This window comes from Globicephala melas, chromosome 20, assembly GCF_963455315.2.
Source record: "Globicephala melas chromosome 20, mGloMel1.2, whole genome shotgun sequence".
NCBI lineage: Eukaryota > Metazoa > Chordata > Mammalia > Artiodactyla > Delphinidae > Globicephala > Globicephala melas.
Window position 1 is genome coordinate 2,637,107 of NC_083333.1, and position 22,852 is coordinate 2,659,958.

General features: G+C 53.3%; 2 protein-coding genes across 3 annotated transcripts in view; one reads left to right on the top strand and one right to left on the bottom strand.

Moving 5' to 3' along the window:
- The window catches only part of MYO1D (myosin ID), a 350,887-nt gene extending 336,349 nt beyond the window's left edge, over nucleotides 1-14,538 (top strand). For both annotated transcript variants that reach the window (XM_030862141.3, XM_060290464.2), the window contains exon 22: nucleotides 12,416-14,538. In XM_030862141.3, the coding sequence (XP_030718001.1) occupies nucleotides 12,416-12,572 (157 nt within the window). In that variant the 3' untranslated portion in view covers nucleotides 12,573-14,538. The remainder of the gene's footprint in view (nucleotides 1-12,415) is intronic.
- A 1,280-nt stretch (nucleotides 14,539-15,818) lies between these two features.
- CDK5R1 (cyclin dependent kinase 5 regulatory subunit 1) lies at nucleotides 15,819-20,065 on the bottom strand. Its single transcript, XM_030862149.2, has 2 exons — nucleotides 19,938-20,065; nucleotides 15,819-19,617 (listed from the first exon to the last, which is right to left on the bottom strand). The coding sequence occupies exon 2, from the start codon at nucleotides 19,476-19,478 to the stop codon at nucleotides 18,555-18,557; it is 924 nt and encodes a 307-aa protein (XP_030718009.1). The 5' UTR covers nucleotides 19,479-19,617; nucleotides 19,938-20,065; the 3' UTR covers nucleotides 15,819-18,554.
- Nucleotides 20,066-22,852: the final 2,787 nt, after the last annotated feature.

Below are 22,852 nucleotides of genomic sequence, written 5' to 3' on the forward strand. Positions count from 1 at the left end.
AAGCATCAATTTGGACATTTTGGGAGGGACCGAGGAATGCAGCCTGTAGAGAGTCCAGATTCCAAATATATAAAGCAAAGTGGAGCGTCCTCACTGCCTTGGTCTCTGATGTTGGTGGAAGGGAAGCAAATCCAAGGGCCGAGCAGCAGTCACTGGGCCTCTCAGGATGGGCTCAGCCCGGCCACGTCCAGCACACAGAGGCCAGGCCCGGGTCCGCCTTGCCAGGGGAGGGCCCCCGACGCACGAAGAATAGGAACCTTCTGGTTGACAAAACCAGAAGCCAGGAGCCTCCAGAGAGCTACAGGCCTCCTCAGGGACTCCAGCTGGAAAGTCAAGATGCCAGTGTGCCGGGGAATAGTTTAAAAAAGTACCTGAATTCTCCAAGCACCAGGAGAGCACCCCTTCTTTGACAGCCTGGAATCAACCAGGCCTGGAAACACCAATGTAAAATGTCATAAATGCCCAGGAAGCGAACGACAAGTGGTGACAGTGGGGGTCATGGCTGTGGGTCAGGATGCCCCAACCTTAACACCATGACAGCAGATTCCAAATGCTATTTCCTGACTCGTAAGCACCAAGTATTAAAGAATTGCACGCAGCAGAGGTATTGCCCCACGCTACAGCTAGACACGTCCGTTCATCTGAGGTCTAAATGCAGTGGGGCAAAAAAATAAACCTAAATAAATAAACAAATGGAAGGGGGCTTCAATGTGTCACTCAAGAAACAGACACCACTTTGCAGCCGTGTAGAACTCCTCGACCTTGCTAAGCTTCTGTGCCCTCATCTATGGCGTGGGCATCATGACAGTGCCTCGCAAGGTGTCAGCAAGGATTAAATGAGATGATACATGTAAAATGTTTAATACGGCGCCTAGTGTGTGGAAAATTCTCCATCAGTGGGAGATGATGATTGTCAAGCTCCCCTCCCCCAATCCAAGACCCCTTTTACAGCTACACAAGACGCGCTGCTAAGTAGCACCAGCCATGGCCAGCAGACGGCTAAGTGATCCTGGGGCGTATCTGTTCATATGACTCCGGGTGTTACTGAGAAACATGCATGGAACCAGTGTCTACTCATCTCCATTCAACCTCAAAAAAAAAAAAAAATGACAACACGTTCATTGATGTAATTCCTGGAACTTCTTCAACCTTGAGTGTATGTTTCCAAAAATCCATGAGTCCAAACGTTTGTCATCCTACGAACATTTTTGTTTCCCTGAGAACTTCATTAGCAATGGGGCAGCAGCACCTAATATGTGAGAGTTTGGATTTACCAAGCAGAGTAATGATCCACTTTGCAGAGGGTTCTTTGGCTCCCGAAAAGCATCCCTGGAACAGTGAGCATCCCCAGGGCCTCTTCATCTGCCTTAATCACACTCTGTACCTCAACACACCCTTGCACAGAGCACAGTGCCAGGAAGGCACCTGCTCCCCAAAGCCCAGCCCCTGCTCACCGATGGCGCCAACTCACTTCTCAGCAACACTGCTTTGAAGATGCTTGACATTGCCCTCAGGTCTTCTGGTTAGTGTCCGATGTCGAAGTGAGTCCCAACTGCTTTCTTAATTACGTCTCTTTCTGTGACAGTTATGGAACTCCTATTCGTATCAGATGCTGCCCTAGGAGCTCTTGATCAGGGGATGAAAACTGCTCAGAAGCACTTAGTAAGTAGGGAGCTCAGCTAACGATTATATCTATGACTACTTTAGTGGCAGCGTGCACAGAGGTTAAGACTTGGACTCCAGCCCGGGTGCCTGGGTTCAAATCTGGCTCCACTGTGTGACCTTGGCAGGTACTTAGCCTTGTTGGGCTTCATATCCTCTTCTGAAAATGGAACTTACTTCGTGCTGTCATGAGGATTTCATGAGTTGCTGTTTGTAAAGCACTTTGCAAAAAAGCATACAAGGACTTCCCTGGTGGTGCAGTGGTTAAGAATCCGCCTGCCAATTCAGGGGACATGGGTTCGAGCCCTGGTCTAGGAAGATCCCCCAAGCTGCAGAGCAGCTAAGCCCGTATGCCACAAATACTGAGCCTGCGCGCCACAACTACTGAAGCCCATGTGCTGCAACTACTGAAGGCCACGTGGCCTAGAGCCCGTGCTCCGCAACAAGAGAAGCCACTGCACTGAGTAGCCCGTGCACAGCAACGAAGAGTAGCCCCTGCTCGCACAACTAGAGAAAGCCGGTGTGCAGCAAGGAAGACCCAATGCAGCCAAAAATAAATAAAAAAATTTTTAAAAAGCATACGGTACTTATTATTATATTCTCCTTTTATTTGATTTCTATTTGTATTGCATTATAGTCAGAGAAGATAGTTTCAGTCAGATGCTAATTCTTAAGTATTTATTGAACCACCTTTTAGGGTCTGTTACCTATTCCAAGTGTACTTCAAAACAACGTGTGTTCTCTAATTGTTGGGCGTAGTTGAGCACACAAGCTTATGAATTGGGTTCAAATCTATGTTATTAATTGGGTTCAAGTCTATGTTCTTTTAATATCCGTAGATCTATACGTTTTGGGGAAAAGTATATTAAGATGGTTGACTATTTGCAGACATGTCGTTATATCTTTGCAGAGCTCACGCCATCTCACACACACGTTTTTAACTTTTATTTTCTGGAGTGTATCTTCCTGGTGAACGACTCCTTAATAAAGGAGACAGTTATCTCACGAGTTCTCTTCCCCAGCCAGCTTTCTTGTGATTAACATTTGCCTTATGGACCTTGTTCCGTTCCCTTAACTTTTCTTTGTCATTAGGCTCTAGATGGGTCTCTTGCAAATAGTCTTATAGCTGCATTTCTCAGTTCAATCTGAGATCTCCCTTTTAACAGGGATTCACATCCATGTCAGTCTGTGTTTTCTCGTCCTCATGTTTCTTTGCTCCTTTTCTTCCCCTTTCCTCCCTTCCATTAAGTGAAGCAGACTTTCTTCTCCCCCTCCCTTCCTTCTACTTCTCTGGAACGTGTACGCGGTCGTCTCACGGTCTCATTTACCGTCCATTGCCATCATTCCGCAGCTTGTCTGTGGAGCCTGAAGTTCATCGGCCCCCCTACCCTCCTCCCAGATGAGACAGGGACCTTGAAATGCTTCCCTGGGGCCACACCCCATCTCTCATGTTGTTCTTCTCCAAGATGTCGTCCAGCGTTGGTTTAACCCCCCCCGCCCCCGCAATAGCCATCTTCGTTGCTGCTGCGTTTACAGTGAACACTTACTTAGATTGACCTGCACGTCTGCCTGCTTGTCTGCTCCCCACGTGTCGCCCACACCACTCTTTTCCTCTGGATCCATTGTCTTTCCTGACGGACGACGATGGGTCCTTCTTCACCTGAGAGCTGAGCTTGCCCGACTTCCCCAGGTTCACCCTTGTTTTGTCTGAGAAAGTCTCCCTGTGGCACTCGCACTCAGGTGATGGGTTGGGGATAGAATTCTAGGTTGACGGTTATTTTCCTTAAACCCTTTGATGAGTCTGTGTTTTCATTTTCCCCCCTCATATTTGATGAGAAAGCCTGTTATTCCTTTGCAAGCAATGTCTCTTCTCGCTCTGGGTGTTCTTCAGGTTTGCTCTGCCTTTGGTGACCTGCAGCGGATCTGCTTTTCAAGAGGTCAAGAAAGCTTGAGGTTTCCGGTTTTTACTGAAAAACCTTTGTGTGTGTGTATCTCCTCACGCCATGGTTCCGTGCCCTTCTGCCAGGCTGGGAGGCAGACTCCTGGTGGGCTTTCCTAGGCCGGGCAGCCTCATGCTGACCTCAGGCCTGGTGCCCTCGCAGTGGCCTGCACGTCCTGGGCTCGGCATCTGCTGGCCTCCCATCCCCTCCTTCCTCCTGACTGCCGGAGTTTACCCCCCCTTTCCTGCAACCTCCACTGGGGAGTTGTATTCACATCGGAGACACTTGTAAGCGGTCGGGAAAGCTTGTCAGCTCCGATCGTGCTGTTGGAAGCAGCACAGCACCATTGCCTGCTCAGAGCTTCGAGAGAACTGGGGACACAGATGAACACCCAGCTCAGCCTGGGGGTGGGGGTGGGAGGCGGGCAGTTCTGGAAAGCTCCAGGGAATGACTGAAGAGGTTTCAGCAGGGGGACGACAGGATCTTTTTCGTGCCTCTGATGACACTGTGTAGGACACGTTTGAAGTAGGGTGCCGGGCAAAGCGAAGACAGAGGAACGGGTTAGGAGGCTACATCTGGAACCAGGAAAAAGGGGCTGAGGTTCTGGGCAGTGATGGTGGTAGTGGAGAGAGAATGAGAAAGTGAAATGAATAGAACTTGGTGCCCTGACCTGGGCAGAGGAGGGATCCAGGCTGATCCAGGCTTTCTGTCTCCGTGATGGGTAGATGATGCCACCTCTCCCCGGGACAGGCTTGACAGGAGGAGGGAAGCAGTTTGGGGAAAGGGCCAAGAGGATGAGCTCAGTGTTGGACATAGGAAGACTCGGCCGTCTGCGGCACGTTCAGGGGATTTGTCTGGTCGGTGGCTGCACATACGTGCTTGGACCTCTTGCTGGGACAGGGGACACTGGGTAATTGTCTGTCATTGAAACCACAGCATGGGTGACACACTGTAGGAGAATGTACAAAATGAAAAGGACTAAAGGTAAAACAATATTTAGGGAGTGAGGAAACAGAAACATACTCCTGCATGATTCCTGCTGCTTCTTGAGGTCTGACATGGCCCCTTCTGGAAGCCTACACCGGCCACCCACGCTTAGGTGGCCCCTGTGCGTATCTCGGTGTTTGTTAAACTTTGCCCATCCTCTCAGTGTTGACGGGTGCCTTGAGGTCGGGGCCTGCATCCCACCCATTTTGTGTTCACTCTCTCTGGACGAAGCCCACCTCATTGTGGGCGCTTGGTAAATACCCGCCAAGAGAAGGAGAGCGGGTGGGGGAGGGATGGGTGATGGGGGCCCAAGAGAGGAAAGCCCTGGGGGAAGGGGGTCCCTGACCCGAGGGCCAGGAGGGTTGGGGGATGGGCGGGGGTTCCGCCCACTGGGCCAGGAGCCTGCGCCGGGGGCCTCGCGACGAACGTGCTGCCTGCCTAGAACCATATAGTGACTGGAGTTTTATTTTCTAAATAAAAGTGGTGTCACCCCATCCCTCACCAGCTACAAACCCAGAGAGGACTCAGTAGATCGGAGATGCAACGCGCCCCCCCCCCCGGATTGCTGGCCTCTTAGACTCGCTCTAGAAGTGACTGTGGTCGAAGTGTCCATTCGACCCTGACAAAAACAGAAGTAGCCCTTCCTAAAGGAGGATTTTGAAAGAGCTGCCCTCTGTGATTTGACATGAACAGAGGGACTTCCTTCTGGAAGGAAGCGAAACACACGGGGAACAGCTGCAGACATGGGCGGGCCACTGTCCTCAGGGAGAGCTGGAGACCCTGCCCTTGTGTCCCGGCGGCGTCCAGGTGGAGGGCCGCCTGTCCTGATGACGCTGGGGTTTATCGTGAAACACTCGCTCCGCGTATCACCCCTGGGAAAAGCATCTGTTTACGACCTGCCTGTGCTTGGTGCAAGGCAAGCTTCCCCACACACACACATCCTGTGACCAAACACAGAGAATGCTGCGTTAGTGCCGAAGGCTCTGGAACTGCTGGCCACTCCCCCAGAGGATCCGTGCACCAGGCCGCTGCACTTCACCTCACTCCCATCCCGGTTCCCTTTCAAGTGTTAGAGCTCCAGTAGGGAATGCCATGGAGAAAAGAGGGTGGGCTCAAGTCCCAAGCTGCCAGGGGTAAGAGTCTTCTGCCGACCAGGGGTCTGTACAGGAGGGGACATGTTCTGGGCTGCTTCAGCCCCTGGAGAGACTTGGGATGTCCCACCCTGTGCAGGACTTTTCAATGCGCGCGGCTGCACCAGCACGCCCGCGGATCCGGTCTTTCATTGACCCGCGGATTTCTCTGATGAGCAGAGGACTGGAGGAAACGGAAGCAAAGTAACTTGATCAAGGCCATTTGCCTGCAATGATAGCTTGGAGCAGATGAAACAAGATGAAAGTCCCCGAATTCCACAGTTTGCTGAGCCATTAAATCCTGTAACAGAAGATGGGGAGGAAAGCCCCTCCCCCTTGCGGCCAGCCAGCCTCCATCGCAGCTGTCACCCGCAGCTATAAAATCTCCTTTCTTTTCTTGAAAAAATAAGGAGGGTGCTCTGGTTCCGTAAAGATTTCCAGTGTGTGAAGCGCCAGCAGGAGATGTCACCGGACCCCCTGGGGTGTCCACTCCCTGTGTGTTGCTCGGGCCCTGCCACTGCTCTGTCTCCAAAATAGGCACAAGAAACCCCTCACTGGCCTTAAAACCATTTTGGTTTGAACTTAAAATGGGGAGAAAAAACATGGTTTGAGGGCAAGTTCTTATTTTTCCTTTAGATCAACCCATTTTAAAAAGATTATTGCGTGGACTTCCCTGGTGGTCCGGTGGTTAAGAATCCGCCTTCCAGTGCAGGGGACGTGGGTTTGATCCCTGGTCAGGGAACTAAGATCCCACATGCTGCGGGGCAACTAAGCCTGCACGCTCTAGAGCCCGCGCACCACAATTAGAAGCCCTCATGCCGCAATGATAGATCCCACGTGCCGCAACTAAGACCGGACGCAGCCAAAAAAAAAAAAAAAAAATTTTAATTATGATAAAATACCCATAACTTAAAATTTACCATTAGTCACAGTTAGTACATTCACAGTGTTGTGCAACCGTCACCACTGTCTAGCTCCAGAATATTTTCATCACCCCAAAAGGAAACACCCTGACACCCTGACTCCTCTGCTTTCTGTCTCTGTGGACTTGCCTGTTCTGGACATCTCATATGAGTGGAATTACACACAGTATGTAGCTTTCTGTGTCTGACTTCTTTCACTTCGCATAATGTGTTCAAGGTTCATCCGTGTTGTAGCAGATGTCATTACTTCATTCCTTTTTAGGGCCGAATAATATTTCACTGGATGGATAGACCACATTTTGTTTGTCCCTTCATCAGCTGATAGATATTTGGGTTATTTCTACCTTTTCTTTTTTTCTGAAGTATAGTTAATTTACAATGTTGTGTTAGTTGCAAGTGTACAGCAAAGTGATTCAGTTATATATATTATTACATATTATGTATATTTATTATATATTATATATATTTATTATGTATCATATATTATTTTCCAGATTCTTTTCCATTATAGGTTATTACAAGATGTTGAGTATAGTTCTCTGTGCTATACAGTAGGTCCTTGTTGTTTACTTATTTTATATATAGTAGTGTGTATATGTTAATCCCAAACTCCTAATTTATCTGTCCCCCCATTCCTCTATCCCCTTTGGGAACCATAAGTTCGTTTTCTATGTCTGTAAGTCTATTTCAGTTTTGTAACTAAGTTCATTTATACGATTTTTTTAGATTCCACATATATAAGTGATATCACGTGATATTTGTCTTTGTCTGGCTTACATCACTTAGTATGATAACCTCTAGGTCCATCCATGTTGCTGCAAATGGCATTATTTCATTCTTTTTATGGCCAAGTAGTGTTCCATCGTATATATGTACCACATCTTCTTTATCCATTCATCAGTCAATGGACATTTGGGTTGCTTCCATGTAAATAGTGCTGCAGTGAACACTGGGATACATGTATCTTTCTGAATTATGTTTTTCTCTGGATATATGCCCAGGAGCAGGATGATACTATAAAACTCCTAGAGGAAAACATAGGCAGAACACTCTTTAACATAAATCGTAGGAATATCTTTTTGGATCTGTTTCCTAGAGTAATAGAAATAAAAACAAAAATAAACAAATGGGGTCTAACTAAACTTAAAAGTTTTTGCACAGCAAAGGAAACCATAAACAAAATGAAAGAACCTACAGTATGGGAGAAAATATTTGCAAACGATGCTACCAACAAGGAATTAATCTCCGAAGTATACAAACAGCTCATGGAGCTTAATATCAAAAAAAAAAAAAAAAGAAAGAAACAACCCAATCAAAAAATGGGCAGAAGACCTAAACAGACATTTCTCCAAAGAAGACATACAGGGACTTCCCTGGCGGTGCAGTGGTTAAGAATCCGCCTGCCAATGCAGGGGACACTGGTTCTAGCCCTGGTCCAGGAAGTTCCCACATGCCGCGGAGCAGCTAAGCCCATGCACCACACTACTGAGCCTGTGCTCTAGAGCCTGCGAGCCATAACTGCTGAGCCTGTGTGCCACAACTACTGAGCCCGCATGCTGTAACTACTGAAGTCCATGGGCCTAGAGCCCGTGCTCCGCAACAAGAGAAGCCACTGCAATGAGGAGCCCGCACACCGCAACGAACTAGCCCCTGCTCGCTGCAACTAGAGAAAGCCCACGTGCAGCAATGAAGATCCAGTGCAGCCAAAAAATAAATAAAATTAAATAATTTTAAAAAGACATACAGATGGCCAAAAGGCCCACGAAAAGATGTGCTAATTATTAGAGAAATGCAAATCAAATCTACAATGAGGTATCACCTCACACCAGTCAGAATGGCCATCTTCAAAAGGTCTACAAATAATAAATGGTAGAGAGGGTGTGGAGAAAAAGGAACCCTCCTACACTGTTGTTGGGAATGTAAATTGGTACAGCCACTATGGAGAACAGTATGGAGCTTCCTTTAAAAACTAAAAATAGAGCTACCATATGACCCTGCAATCCCACTCCTGGGCATATATTAGGAGTTTTATAGTATCCAGTCTTACATTTAGGTCTTTAATCCTTTTTTTTTTGCGGTACGCGGGCCTCTCACTGTTGTGGCCTCTCCCATTGCGGAGCACAGGCTCCGGACGCGCAGGCTCAGCGGCCATGGCTCACAGGTCTGGCCGCTCCATGGCATGTGGGATCTTCCCGGACCAAGGCACGAACCCGTGTCCCCTGCATCGGCAGGCAGACTCTCAACCACTGCGCCACCAGGGAAGCCCCATGGTCTTCAATCCATTTTGAGTATATTTTTGTATATGGTATTAGAGAATGTTCTAATTTCATTATTCTACATGTAGGTGTCCAGTTTTCCCAGCACCACTTATTGAAGAGACTGTATTTTCTCCATTGTGTATTCTAACCTCCTCTGTCATAGACTAAATTGACCATAAGTGTGTGGGCTTATTTCTGGGCTTTCTATCCTGTTCCATTGATCTATATTTCTCTTTTTGTGCCGGTACCATACTGTTTTGATTACTGTAGCTTTGTAGTATAGTCTGAAGTCAGGGAGCGTGATTCCTCCAGCTTTGTTCTTCTTTCTCAAGATTGCTTTGGTTATTCAGGGTTTTTTGTGTTTCCATACAAATTTAAAATTTTAAATTCTGTGAACTAGAACAAATGAAAAATGCCATTGGTAATTTGATAGGTTCTGTGAACTAGAACAAATGAAAAATGCCATTGGTAATTTGATAGGGATTGCATTGAGTCTGTAGATTGCCTTAGGTAGTACAGTCATTTTAACAATATTGATTCTTCCAATCCAAGAACACAGTATATCTTTCCATTTGTTTGTGTGGCCTTCAGTTTCTTTCATCAGTGTGTTATGTTATAGTTTTCAGAGTACAGGTCTTTTGCCTCCTTCGGTGGGTTTATTCATAGGTATTTTATTCTTTTTGATGTGATTGTAAATGGGTTTGTTTCCTTAATTTCTCTTTCTGATATTTCATTGTTAGTGTATAGAAATGCAACAGATTTCTGTATATTAATTTGTACCCAGCAACTTCACTGAATTCATTGATGAGCTCTAGTAGTTTTCTGGTAGCATCTTTAGGATTTTCCATGTTTAGTATCATGTCATCTGCAAACAGTGACAGTTTTACTTCTTTTCCAATTCTCTTATTGCTGTGGCTAGGACTTCCAAAACTATGTTGAATAAAAGTGGTGAGACTGGGCATCCTTGTCTTGTTCCTGATCTTGGAGGAAATGCTTTCAGCTTTTCACTATTGACTATGATGTTAGCTGTGAGTTTGTCATATATGGCCTTTTTTGTTTTTTTTTTTTTAATTTTTATTGGAGTATGGTTGCTTTACAATGTTGCATTAGCTTCCACTGCACAACAAAATCAATCAGCCATACACATCCAGATATCCCCTCCCTTTTGGACTTCCTCCCATTTATATGGTCTTTATTAAGCTGAGGTATGTTCCCTCTATGCCCACTTTCTGAAGAGTTTTTATCATAAATGGGCATTGAATTTTATCCAAAGCTTTTTCTGCATTGTTGTAAATAATGCTGCTATAAACATCCCTGTACAAGTTTTTGTTTGAACACCTGTTTTCACTTCTTTTGGGTATATATCCAGGAGTGGAATTGCTGGGTCGTGTGGTAATTCTGTGTTTGACTTATTGAGAAAGCAAACTCAATCCACGTTGTCTTACTTTGTTGTCTGCTGATGGCAGTGTGGACAGCACCAGCCGGGGGCTGCTTAGCTGCCTAGCTCTTCAGACCAAAAAGCCAGTTCTTCTTCCTGCCCTCAACACCTGGAACCACTCACCCCCCTCTCTTCTGCCCAGATCCCACGGCAGCCCCACAGAGACAGGCAGGGAATCAGGGCAGGGCCACTCAGGGCTGCGGTGCTGGGGCTCCGCTTGCTCCAGGCCAGCCAGAGGATGAGGGTCGAAGGACCCCTCACCCAGATCACGGGCTGTGCATCTATCCCCAGGGCAGCCTGGCTCCCGCAGGAATGGAGAAGTGCCCGAGTCACTGCCTCCAATGGGCTCTGCTATTTTTATGTCCAAGTCTGGTTAAAAATAGCCGTCCTAAGCCAAGGTTTTAGCTGCAGCTGACAAGACATTAAGCATCAGATACCTAATGCCCATGAGAGATAACCACGGGTCTCTTCCTGTGTTCATTTTCTGTTTCTACAAGATGTTTAACAAGAAAGGGGGCTTCCCTGGTGGCGCAGTGGTTGAGAATCCGCCTGCCAATGCTGGGGACACGGGTTCGAGCCCTGGCCCGGGAGGATCCCACATGCCGCAGAGCAACTAAGCCCATGCGCCACAACTACTGAGCCTTTGCTCTAGACCCCGTATGCCACAACTACGGAAGCCCGCATGCCTAAAGCCTGTGCTCCGTAACAAAAGAAGCCACCGCAGTGAGAAGCCCGCACACCGCAACGAAGAGTAGCCCCCGCTCGCCACAACTAGAGGAAGCCAGGGCACAGCAATGAAGACCCAATGCAGCCAAAAATTAATTAATTTTTTTAAAAAAGAAAGCAGGTAGGAAACAGCCATGAGGAAAGCCCCTAACAACATCTCCATCCCTGCCCCCTGGGCGCTCCAACAAAGCCCAGCCCAGTGTTCTGGGCACTCAGAGGCCAAGAGCGCCACTGCCCGCAGGCCCCCTTCCTGCGGAAAGTGAGTCTGAGTGATGGTGCCGCCCAGACCAGCCCGTGCCTGGGCAGTGCCTCCCTGTCCCCTGGGCCAGGCGGGCGGAAGCACAGTTGTGCCAGCCTCCCCTGCCGTCCGACCCTTGGCATCCCGTCCAACGCCGAGAGCAACAGCCACCCAGGGAGCCTGGCCCGCCCGCCCCCAGCGCCAACCTGGGGAAATGAAGGCGTTCAGAGCACAGGGAGCAGGGCCTTCTCCTCTCACCTCCCAGCGCGGAGAGCGCCGATGAGGCACGAGGCGCAGCGCGGGACTGTGCCGGCCGCTGAGTCTCCCAGCTCTTGCATCTGCGGCATCTGAAGTGCGTTCAGTGCCCAGCCAGGCGCCTGAGGACGGGCGCTGCTCCTCCCCAGCAGGTGCGCAGCCACCCCGCGGGCACTGGGCACTCCGGGCCCTCCGACTGCTCAGCAGGTGGGAAGAAGCCCCGCTGGGCCAGCAGGGCCACGTGGCTCCTGGGCAGGGGAATGCGCTCCTGCCCCGCACGCTGCCAGCCACACAGGTAGAAGCACCGCTGACCCTCCCTCCCACTTCCCGGCCTCCAGGAAGCTGACGTCCAACCGGTTCTAACAGCGGGACCCGCGACAGGCAGGGCCGAGCCGGGACTCACAGAAGACATTTCTCTCATCGTCGTGGTAGTCAGGTACCATGTGCGGGGAAGTCTCCACTTATCACTGGACGCAGCGCCCCCAGGGCTCCGTGTTGCCACCAGAGAGAACTGATAAACAGTGTCATCAGAGCCCCGTGCTGTGACATCCCCCTGCTGACATCTAAAGCCCAGTGACTGGTCCTCAGCCTCAGGCCAGAGGGCGGTGGCCGTGCCGCACTGCGGCTCCCTGCCCTGTACTGCCCCACAAGCGGGTTCTCAGGAGCCCGGCAGCGCCTGAACCTCGGGCCCTGGCTCCCCCAGGGCTTTGGTTCGGGACCGCAGCCCAGCACCATCTCTCCCGGCCTCATCCTCTCTGTGCCCTGGCCTGGAGACACCTGTGAGGCCCAGGGGTTGCCGGGGAGACTCCCCCACCTGGGCCCCCTGCTAACCGCCTGTCTTCTTTTCGGTCCTTCCAGTGAGAAGCGCCACCTTCAAGTCAACGTCACCAACCCTGTGCAATGCAGCCTGCACGGGAGGAAGTGCACCGTCTCCGTGGAGACGCGGCTCAACCAGCCGCAGCCCGACTTCACCAAGAACCGCTCGGGCTTCATCCTCAGCGTGCCGGGCAACTGATGCGCAGGGAGGTGGGGCCGCCCGAAGCCCGCCCGCTAGGCTCCACGCTGGGAGGGGCCCCCGCCTCCCCTGCGGCCCCTCCCCGAGGCCCACCCCCTGCTTTCTGCCTTTGGCCTCCGTCTTCCTCGGTCCCAACTGTCCGCAGACCCCTCAGCAAACCAAAGACCCCGTGTCCTGCCCAGCCCCTAGCCACCACCCCACCCCACCCCCCACCCCCGACTACAGCTCCCCTGCAGTCAGAGAAGGCCGCCCGCTGCCAGGCCAGGTCAGCCTGCCTGACCCTGTGACCAGCAGCTGGCCCTGCAAGGCGAGGGCTTGGGGAGCCCGGATGCAGTTTCTAGCCAAAGCCATGCCCCCGGGTCGGGGGAGGTTTGGGGGACATGAGCTGGGGAGGTAGCCCTGCTCTCTCCCTGGGCCCAGCTGCCCTCTCCCCAGGGTGATGGCAGCCCCATGCCCTGGCTCAGGGAGCTTCTCAGAGCTCCTCGTGGACCCCCTCCCCACCAGCAGCCAGCCAAGACCACCAGGTGAGCAGGTTCACCTGTAGGGCCAGCCCCTCAGCCCAGGAGCCAAGGGCCGGCAGTCTGTCCTGCCCAGAGCCTGCCCCCAGCCCCGTGGCCACCTCCCCAGAGAGCGCAGCGCAGGGGATGCTCCAGGGATCATCTTACTTAACCGCACAGCCTGGGCCGTGGTTGTCTTGCACTTACTTTTGCAGTTTGCTAATCATATCATGTCTGCTGTGCCCACACTCCTGTCAGGAACGCTAATTAATAAAATAGAATGGGGGGTGGGGAGCAGGGGAGCAATCCGGGGTTTGGAAGTTGCCCCTCCAAACACCTCTGCCTCACACTCACGTGGAGAACCAGGACTGGGGTGGGAGGGCCTGAGCCCCAGGAACTTGGGGAAGTGGAGCGACAGAAACAGTGCGGGGGTCCTGGCACTGCAGGCCAGGCCAGGAGAGCCGCCGCCTTGCCAGTCCCTGCCCAGCAGAGCGCGCGTGTGCTCCAGATGCTTCCGGGACCACCCTCCTCTGAGCCTCAGCTGAGGAGGACGCCACACACCCCCTGGGCAGCCCGGGCCTCCCGGCCTGGAGCCTTAGAAAAAGGAAAGACTCAGGCACCCCGTGTGGTCAGGGGGCCGAGGGTGAGCCCATGCCCCAGGAGGAGCCGAGCAGGATGTCAGAGAGGGACGTGCTGACGTTTTCTCCGCTTTCTGCCACAGAGGCTCCCCCTGCCACCCCGACCCCACAAAGCATACCAGGTGCCACCTCCTGTGCCTGCCGCGGCCCCCTGGCCGGCTCCCAGGTGGTCCCAGCAGCTTGGTCTCGCGGCTGCCCCACCCCTGCTTCCCAGGGCTCAAGCACATTCTCACCCCGTGCAGTGCACAGCAAAGAGTCCCGCCGGCATCCTGGCCTTGGAAACCCATTCATCCTCCAAGCCTGGTCAGCTGCCCGCACGGGACCCCGTTCAGCAGCGCCCATAGCTTTGCCAATCGCCTTGACACTATCGATCCATCTTAACTGGAACATCACCTCTCCTTTCCACTCGTTTCCCCAAACTTGTTGCTTTACTAGATACATGGAAATGTATGTTTTAGACACACCAAAAACATGCCAAACGAATGCCGTTCAGAGGCTGGAGAGGACGGGGGCTGGAGTCCTGCCCTCCCACCTTTTGGTGTCGCCTCTGGTCCCTGAGCCCTCAGCCAGAGCACCACCGCCGTCCACAAGCACTTTTTCATGATGTCCTACAGAAAGTCACAGTGTCTGGCAACTGAAGAAAGAATTTCGGGTGTGATCACAGCGCTGAGGGGAAGGCAGGAGGACACAGTGATTGTATGCGATGAAGTGTTTCTCTTGATTTAATTAAATGCAGTTTTATGGTTTGGTGCGTATATTCCTATTTTCTATTAAATTAACTTTATTTCTAAAGCATATTTTGATTTATCATCAAGAGCAATAAAGCATTAAATCTTACATTTAAAGGTTCTGCTTTTTGAATTGAAAACTGTATCTACAGTTGTCAAATTTTGGCTTCTATAAACTGTTAACCCAGAGGATGGAAGGGAGCATTAAACACAAATCAGGTAAAAATGGAGGATAGTTTACGTGGGGCTGTTGATGAAAAGTATTCAATGGTGAGTGCGAAGCTGGGGGGAGGCGGAGCCAGGAGGCGGACAGGCAGTGGAATTAAATCCAAACACTTTTTCCCACCATTTTGAGGCCTGTGCACTAGACTTGAAGCTCATTGCTTTCACGTTTACTGAGATCGAAGCACGCATAAAGGCAAGGCTGGGATCTCCAGGGCTGCAGCTGGAGGAGAGGTCTGGGTGAGCCGTGGCTCGTCAGCCTCTCCCCGAGCCCTCAGGTTGGGGTCGGGGAGCTGCAGACAAGCAAGGCCCTGCGGGGAGATGGGGCATCCCCAGCACCCAAGGGCCCCGCAGCCAGAGGATGCTACCAGGTCCCCGGTTACTGGCGGGACGGAGCCCGCAGTGATGGCTTCTGACTCAGACAAAGGAGGTGCCCTGATCACAAGGCTGACAGCTTCCAAGGTGCCACCTGAGCTGCACCCCGCCCCCAGGCCCAGGGCAGCTCCAGCCAGCGGGGGACAGGGCCAAGGGGGTTGGGGGGGGGACCAAGTCCAAAACGCCAGGTCCCAGCAGCTCAGGGTGGTGGCGTGAGTGGGCACAGACCGCTGGCAGTACAACCAGTAGGGGGCCCCACCCTTGCCACAATTAGGGGCTAGGGTGGCTGCTTATCTGGCAGCCCCGGGGTTGGAGTTCTCTCTTTCAGAAACCTGCACAGAGCTAGGCTGGTGGGGTTGAGCCACATGGACCCCTGCTGGCCTGGGAGCCTCTGGGCCGTGGACCACGAGCAGAGCCAGGCCCAGGACACCTGGAGCCACAGCCTTAGTGCCAAGCCGGCTGCCCTGCAGGACCCGCTGAGCCAGCCCTCGCCAGGCCATGCCTGGGCCCAACCCTCTGGCTGGAGGTCCCGGTCACCCAGCTCCGCCAAGGCAAGGGAGCCTTTGGAAAGCAACTCCTGAGAAACCAAAGTTGACTTAACCTGTGCTGCTTTCTTAATCACCTTAACATGAACGCGCTTGTTAAGGCCTCTCCCCTAACCCTCCCTCCGCCCATACTCCCCTCCCCCACAATGCAATCCAATTATGTTTTAAGCGCAGGAATCATTTATAAGAGGGGCCCCCAGCCTGCTCGTGAAGGATGTGCCCACAGAAAAGGTCTATGTAATGGATGGTCAGTGCATTTTATTTACTCAGCACAGTACAAAAATAAATAAAAATAAGGGAAGGGGAATTAAATTACAGCCAAACTGAGCTTCATGACCTTGTCAGATTATAAACCACACATACTTACAAACACGCTACGCATACATACAAAATGAGACAAATATAAATTAATATTAACAACACCCACAGTTTGGTCAAAGAATAGCTACAGAAGAAATTGCACTAAAAAACCAACATACATCGCACGTGTGTAATTAGCAGTTTCAAATATACAGCTATGAATAATTCCGAGTGAAAAAATGGTACATTCTCTTTTCATTGCAAGTTTAACAACGGCTGGAACAAAACTAAGTTCTAATAACTGCATGGAAAGAATATATCAACCCTTCAGGTTTACAAGAAAGAGAAAAACCAAATCCTGAACTATTATTCCTGTGACTTGTTCTGTGCACGGGTGTAATTTTCACAGCCATCTGTTCTAAGATTATTTTTCTTAAGACACAAAATGCTCCTGGTTTGCATGCACAATATCACTGTAAAAGCAACAATGAAAGAATAAAGGGTTTTTTTTTTTTGTAGGTTAGTTTTTTCCTTTTTCTTTTAATTGTTCTAAAAGTAGTCTTCATAGCAGCATGTCAAATGGGTTCATTGCTTGCACACTCAAGTATATCAGTTCCTCTACACAATACTGATGACCAGTGCAAGGGAGGGAGGAGACCCCACCAGGCTTCACATTGATGGAACTAGAGAGTTCTTTCCTTAGTCCCCAACCACTCCTGAAATTTGCACCGCCTCCAAAACTTAAAAAAATAAATATGGAGAGAGAAGGAAACGCACAGAACTGGAATCCTGCGGATGCGCCTTCCCGCAGTTTCAGGCCCAGCGCAGCCCGCGAAGGAGCGACTACAGACCCACGCCCCTGCTCTTGAGAGTCGGCACCCGGACCCCCCTCTCGTGTGCCGCCAGGGCCCGCTGCCCCCACGGGCCTCCTACCTCAGGTCACACATGGCAGCAGGATCTGCACAGACGGGCTGGGTGACAACTCCAGCAGAGAAGAGGCGCCGCGGCGAGGTCCGCGCCAGCAGCCGCGGGTTCCTTCCAGCCCCGCGGCAGGTTATCTGGCTGGCGGTCCTGAGAAAGGCTCAGCGTGGGCCTCGGGGCGCAGCTGCGGCCAATGCTCTCCGGCTCGGGCAGGCCCTCTTCCTCGGGAGCACCACGGGCCCGCAGTCTCAGCTCCGGGCCTATTAAATCGGGACCTCAATTTCACAGCTTTTTCTTTTTTCTGTGAATTTCAGTAGTGCTTCTGCTGAAATCGGCAGCCACCTGGAAGCTAATCCTATGTAAAACCGCCCCCTGCCTCCCCCCAGCCTCCCCTTCCAGCACCCCCTGGGGGACTGGGACTGGAAGAGAGAATTCTCTGTAGCATCTTCACATCAGTCTTTGTTCCCCAAAGCCGAAGGGACAGAGAAAGACTTGCTCCCTTCTCTTGGTCCTCTCCCAAGCCCCAAGCCACCGATCTGGGAGAATTAGAAAGAAAATTGATTAAGTACACATCATGTGTTTTTACAGCCACCAACCAGGCTAAGGTGGAAACCAAAACCAGCAGCTGCAAATGATCAGTTGTAGAATCAGCAGGCAATCAGGAGTTCTGCTCCCGGCTTGTAATTGTCTCCAAGGTCCAGCTGTCTCACTGGCCCTTTCGGGACAAGGCTTCACCTTCAGAAGAAACTGAACTGTCTGGGAACAGCTTTAAATCAACAGGGGTGAGGGCGGGGGTACATCATGACCCCATCACCCTGATCCCTGACATCACCCCCCACCGCCCCGCAGCTCTGCAGGACAAATGTCACGTGCACCAGCAAGAGGCCTTAACCCTTAGGTGGGCACCGGCTCAGTCCCAGGCATGGCAATCCCACCTGCCCAGAAGGCAGGCTGTTGACAATGGGCACCTGAAGCTGTCCTGGCCTTCACCACAGGGTGACTAAGCTGCATGATTCAAATGAAAAATTCACCCAGGAAAGGAGTTGTCCCCAGCTTCACCCCACCCCTTTAGAGCTGGGACCCAAAATGAAAGAACCTAATGAGTCAAACCAGCTTGTTAACCAACACTGCCAACACCGCTGGGAGCAGGGGAAGGGGGGCGAGTTCCATGTCTCCACAAAAGGAAAGCCCTTGTCCCTAAAAAAGAAAAAAGAGCAAACCGGGTCGTGCATGGTCAAACGACAGGACACACTCTTTGCACCAGGCCGGCTTCCCCTCAATTGAAAAGGCTGTCCCAGGGCCATGGGCATCTTGCCTCACAACCCCACATGCGGCTCAGTCAGGGTGGCTGGCTCCAGGAGCCTCTGGGAGAATGGAGGACCCAAAACAGGACCCGGAAAAGGGCCTCCAACCAGAAACTCTGGGCTGCCTGGCTGTGGGGAGCAGAGGGTAGCCTCCCCTGCCTTGGTCCAGCAAGAGCACAGGCGGCAGAGGCAGGTCAGTCCTTTGAATTCCCCAAAGTGAAAGGTCAGGAGCCAGGGTGTCTCTGAATACATCTTCTGAATTTTGCACAAGGTTCGGGAGTTCAAAAGCATCCAGAGTTCTTGGCAGAGCTGAAGAAAACCCCAAGGAGAGAAGGTGGGAAGGGAGGGGCCCTTCGTGGCTTCGCTAGACACATACTGTACACAAAATCTGATTTAATAATAAATTTTTAAAAATGAATTGAATCCTTGAGCCGTGATGCAGGCTAGCAGGCTCACCGGTCCAGCCCTAGGAGGAGCCGCTTCTTGTCCTCCTGGCCACTCTCGTTCTTCAGGTCGGAGAACACCTGTGTGAAGTAGTGGGGGTCGGCGTTAATCTGCAGCATCTTGGAGCTCATGAGGTTGATGACGGAGAGGCAGCGGTCCCAAAAGGCCTCCTTGCAGCTCTCCACCAGGAAGGGCTTGAGCGGGTAGGAGATCTCATTGCCCATGTAGGAGTAGGAGAGGTACAGGCAGGTCAGCAGGACGGCCTGGAGCTCGTGGTCAGAGCCCACCTCAGAGGAGATGACATCCCGGCAGAGCATGTAAAGGAAGACCACGTTGGCGGGCGTGATGAAGCCCTGGTCCTGCCAGCCCTGCAGGAGCAGCGAGCGGTCCACGCTGCGCAGCCAGAGCACAGGGTCCGTGGGGGACAGGTGCTTCAGGCGGTAGCACCGGCGACAGAGAAACTCACCCAGGCAGCGCAGCAGCTCGCTGGTGGACGCCTGGACAATGACCCGTTTGGGCGTCCCTGCGGAGGTGACGGCAGGATGCGGGGCCTTCTTGACGGAGGAGGAGACCCCGGTCTGGGAGCCCGAGAGCTGGCTGGCAGGGGGTGCGGGCGGCTGCGCCGGTGGGGGCTGGGCGAACGTGGACAGGTTGGCGCACGACAGCGACTTCTTCAGGTTCTCATTGTTGAGGTGCGTGATGTTGTTCTGGTAGCTGCTGTTGGGCTGCACCTTCTTGGAGTTCTTCTTCTTGGCCGACACGGCCACGATCCTCTTCCAAGGCAGCACGGAGATGATAGAGTGCCGCTTCAGGTTCTTGTCCTTGGCGTTCTTGCTGTTCTGCACGGCCGTGTAGTGGCCCACCGTGGCCGCGCCATCCTCAAACAGCGTGGCCTTCCGGTAGCTGGGGGACAGGGACAGCACCGTGCCCATGGTGCCGCTGCGCGCCGGGCGGGTACCTGCGCCCCTGCGCGCCCAGCCTGCCGGCCGGAGGGACGAAACAGCTCACCAAGCCCGAGGCGGCCAGGGGGAGGCCGGGGCGCTCCCGGGGTCGCTTGCCGCCCCTTCGGATCTGTGTGGAAAACAAGATGGTTCTCAGCACCAGGCGGGGCTCGCGTCGCGCTCCTCCGCCCCGGCCTCGGCGGCCCCGCGGACCTGGCCCCGGACCCGCGCCCAGGCCTTCCCCGGCCGGCACGGCCCCGCCCGCGCCCCCGCGCCGCAACCCGGCCGCTCCACTGCGGCACCGGCACCCGCGCCCGCCAGGGTCCGGATGGCAGCGCGGGGGACCGGGAGTCGGCGGAGGTGGCCGGGGACCCCGCCTCGAAACCGCACGCGGCCGCGACCCCGGCCCGGCTCCCCGGGGACAGCGGACGGCCCGAGGCGCAGGCTTACCGAGCAGGTGGCTCCTGCGCTCTGCACCCTCCGCAATGCGCGCCGCGGCTCGACGCCGCGGTCCCGGCGCTCGGCGGGGCTCGGCGGGGCTCGCGCTCGGCGGCGGCGGCGGCGGCTCCGGAGCTTCTGTCCAAGGTTCTGCTGGCGCCGCGGCCCCGCCCCCCGCTCGGCCGCCTTCGCCGCCGCCGCGCCCGCGCCCGCCCCGGCGCGCACCTCAGCGGCCTCCCTCTCGGGCGCGCGCGCGGCCCACGCGCAGGCCCGGCCAGGCCTAGTCTCGCCCGGGAGCCGGAGCCGCCGCCGTGCTCAGCACCAGCTGCGCGCAGTGCTGGCAGCGACACGGCCACGAGCCCCAGGCGCCGCTCTACTCGCCGCGCCCCATCCAGGACCCGGGCTCGGGCGGCGGGTACTCGCGGCACCGCCCCGCCCCTCCCCGCCCCGCCCCGCGGGGCCGCCCCCCTCCCACACTGCTCGCCGCCCTCTCGGCGCCGCCCCACCAGCAACAGCCCGGCCGTGCGAGAGTCGCGGGCGCACCGCGCAGCCGAGCTCGGGCGGGTGGAAAAGCTCCGGGCGGGGCGGGGCCGAGGGCCGACCCCGCCCGCCGCCCCGCCCAGACACGTGCTGCCTTTGTTCCCGCCGCGGCGCCGGCAGCTGCGGCCGCGGGGGCGCTCTCGGCCGCGTCCCCGCCCTGGCCGCCAGAGAAGCCATCCACGGAGGCTAGGACCCCGAGCAGCCTCCTTCCATTTAACCTCCTCGTCCCCGGGGACGTAAGCTAGGGAGCTCAGGGAGCAAGGTGGGGAGAGGCTAAGCCTTTGCTGAGGCCGCCTGAGTGCCCCAAGCATCCCAAGGGGACTGTCGCATCAGTTTTGAGTGCCTTTCCCTCTGGGATCTCTGTTGCCCCATCCCAGGTAAATGCCCACGGCCCAGGTACAGAGCGACTAGCCTTCCCACACCACACCTGGGACAGAGCCCTGAGGCTTCTGGCTCGGTCGCTGCCCCAGAGAAGGGCCAATACTGAGCCCATCACAAATGCGACCTCAAAATTTCCACCAGCCCTCTTGTTATAGAACAACTGAAGCAACTGCTTCTCCAACCAGCCTCTGATCTGCTGATTTAAATATTTTTCATGCTAAGCATATATAATTTGAAGATTCGGTGCCCATAAAATTATTAAATTCTGAGTAAAACTCTGGTTCTAATAAGAACTTTTCCTCTCACAAGGAACAAGAATCCAGATTCTTCACAAAGGCTATTCTTCACTATTCTTTGTTTAGTTCTGGAGATTGACTCAGATTTGACCACAAACCTGGGAAACAGGAGACTTAAACAATATCTTAATCCAAATTACCGCCTCTGGACCTGGTGATGAGGAAGTAGCAATCCAGAGAACACCCAATCCCCTGACTCCCAGGCCACTCCAGCACACAACCTGTGCCAGTTCTGCCTACTGCTCTAAGCAGTAAAGAAATCTGGTATCATTCAAACAATGCTACCATCATCAGAAAGTACTAGAATTTGCTAAAGTACTACTCAGAGATTCCTCTGTCAACAGTGGCAACAAAGCTTTAGGGGCCTTGGTGACCATACAGTGGGAAATGCATTACTCTGTACCCAGAAGGCTACTTCTTGTAGAGTCCTTGAGAAACATCCACAGTAGCTGTCATCTTAACTTAGAAGATAAAGGCAGGCCCTTAGCCCAGTGTGCCCCTCCCTCTGAACATTCCTCAGTGTACAACCCCTACCTGCTCTTCAAATGGAGCTATCCTCCATAGTAAGGAGCTCTAAGAAGCAATCTCCTCCAGGTCCACTGGCCCAATGACTCTCTTCCTAAGGCAAAGTTGGACCCCAGCCTTTTTTCATCCTGCCCCTAATGGAGGCCCAGCTCCTGAGTTGGCCCATGTCCACACTGCCTTTCCTGTGTTGAGCAGGGGTTAAGTGCTTTCCACTTCCCAAAATATGCTTAGATTTCTAAGCCTGTAATCCACCCCTCAGAACTATCTGGAGCCGCCCTGTACTTACCTGTACCTACAAAATTTCAATACTAACTATTCCAATTCATGGTGGGCAGTACCCAGCTCCACCCCACCCCATTTCCCAAACCATGGAAGCTCGCATTGGCCTGGGCCTTTTCCAGCCTGCGTCCTCTCTTGCCTTTGCCCAGCCAGCCCTCCCCTACTACCTTCAAAAAGAGCTCTTGGCAGAACTACTCCAACCTCCTCACACTTGTCAGAGGCAAAGTCATGTGTGCAGCAGAGCATGAATGGGATGGCACTGCCAGCACAGTGGCTTTTGTGACCGAAGAACCCTGGAACCCTGTCCACCCGTGTTGTGCCTGCTCTGCCTGTTTTGAGGCACCACACCACTCCTCTGCTCACTCAACACACCAACAACCCCCCTCCCCCTCCCAGCTCCCAGTACTTCTCCAACTGCAAAGCGAAGAAGGAATAGCTACAATCTGCCACAAATGGCAGATCAAGGACCCAGGAGGCAGACCTGGATGAATGATGCACAGCTGTTTTCTTCTGTCTTCACCAGAGAACTGCAGGGAAGCTCTCCAAATCCCACCCCCATCAATCAGCCTCTTTATCCTATAGTCTATCCCTAGCTGCCGGAAAGGCCAGCCTGCGCGTTACATGCACGGCTGGGATGTCCATGGAGAGTTCCCATCCTCTGCATGCCCCTTTCCCACACCACTCTGAGGAAGGGAGGCCAAGGCCACAGCCAGCCAGCTCTCAGAAAGGGTTCCAAATAAAGCAGGTCTGAGCCCTGGCTCCTGAGGAAGTCGTGCTTTGTTCTCTCAGGCATCACAGAGCAGCATCTAGTGGCCTTTCTGGGCAGCACAGGTTACATAACTAGCATGCAGCGGGGCTCCACAGCCAAGGGACGCAGCCGCCGCTCCCAACGCCATCAGGATCTCA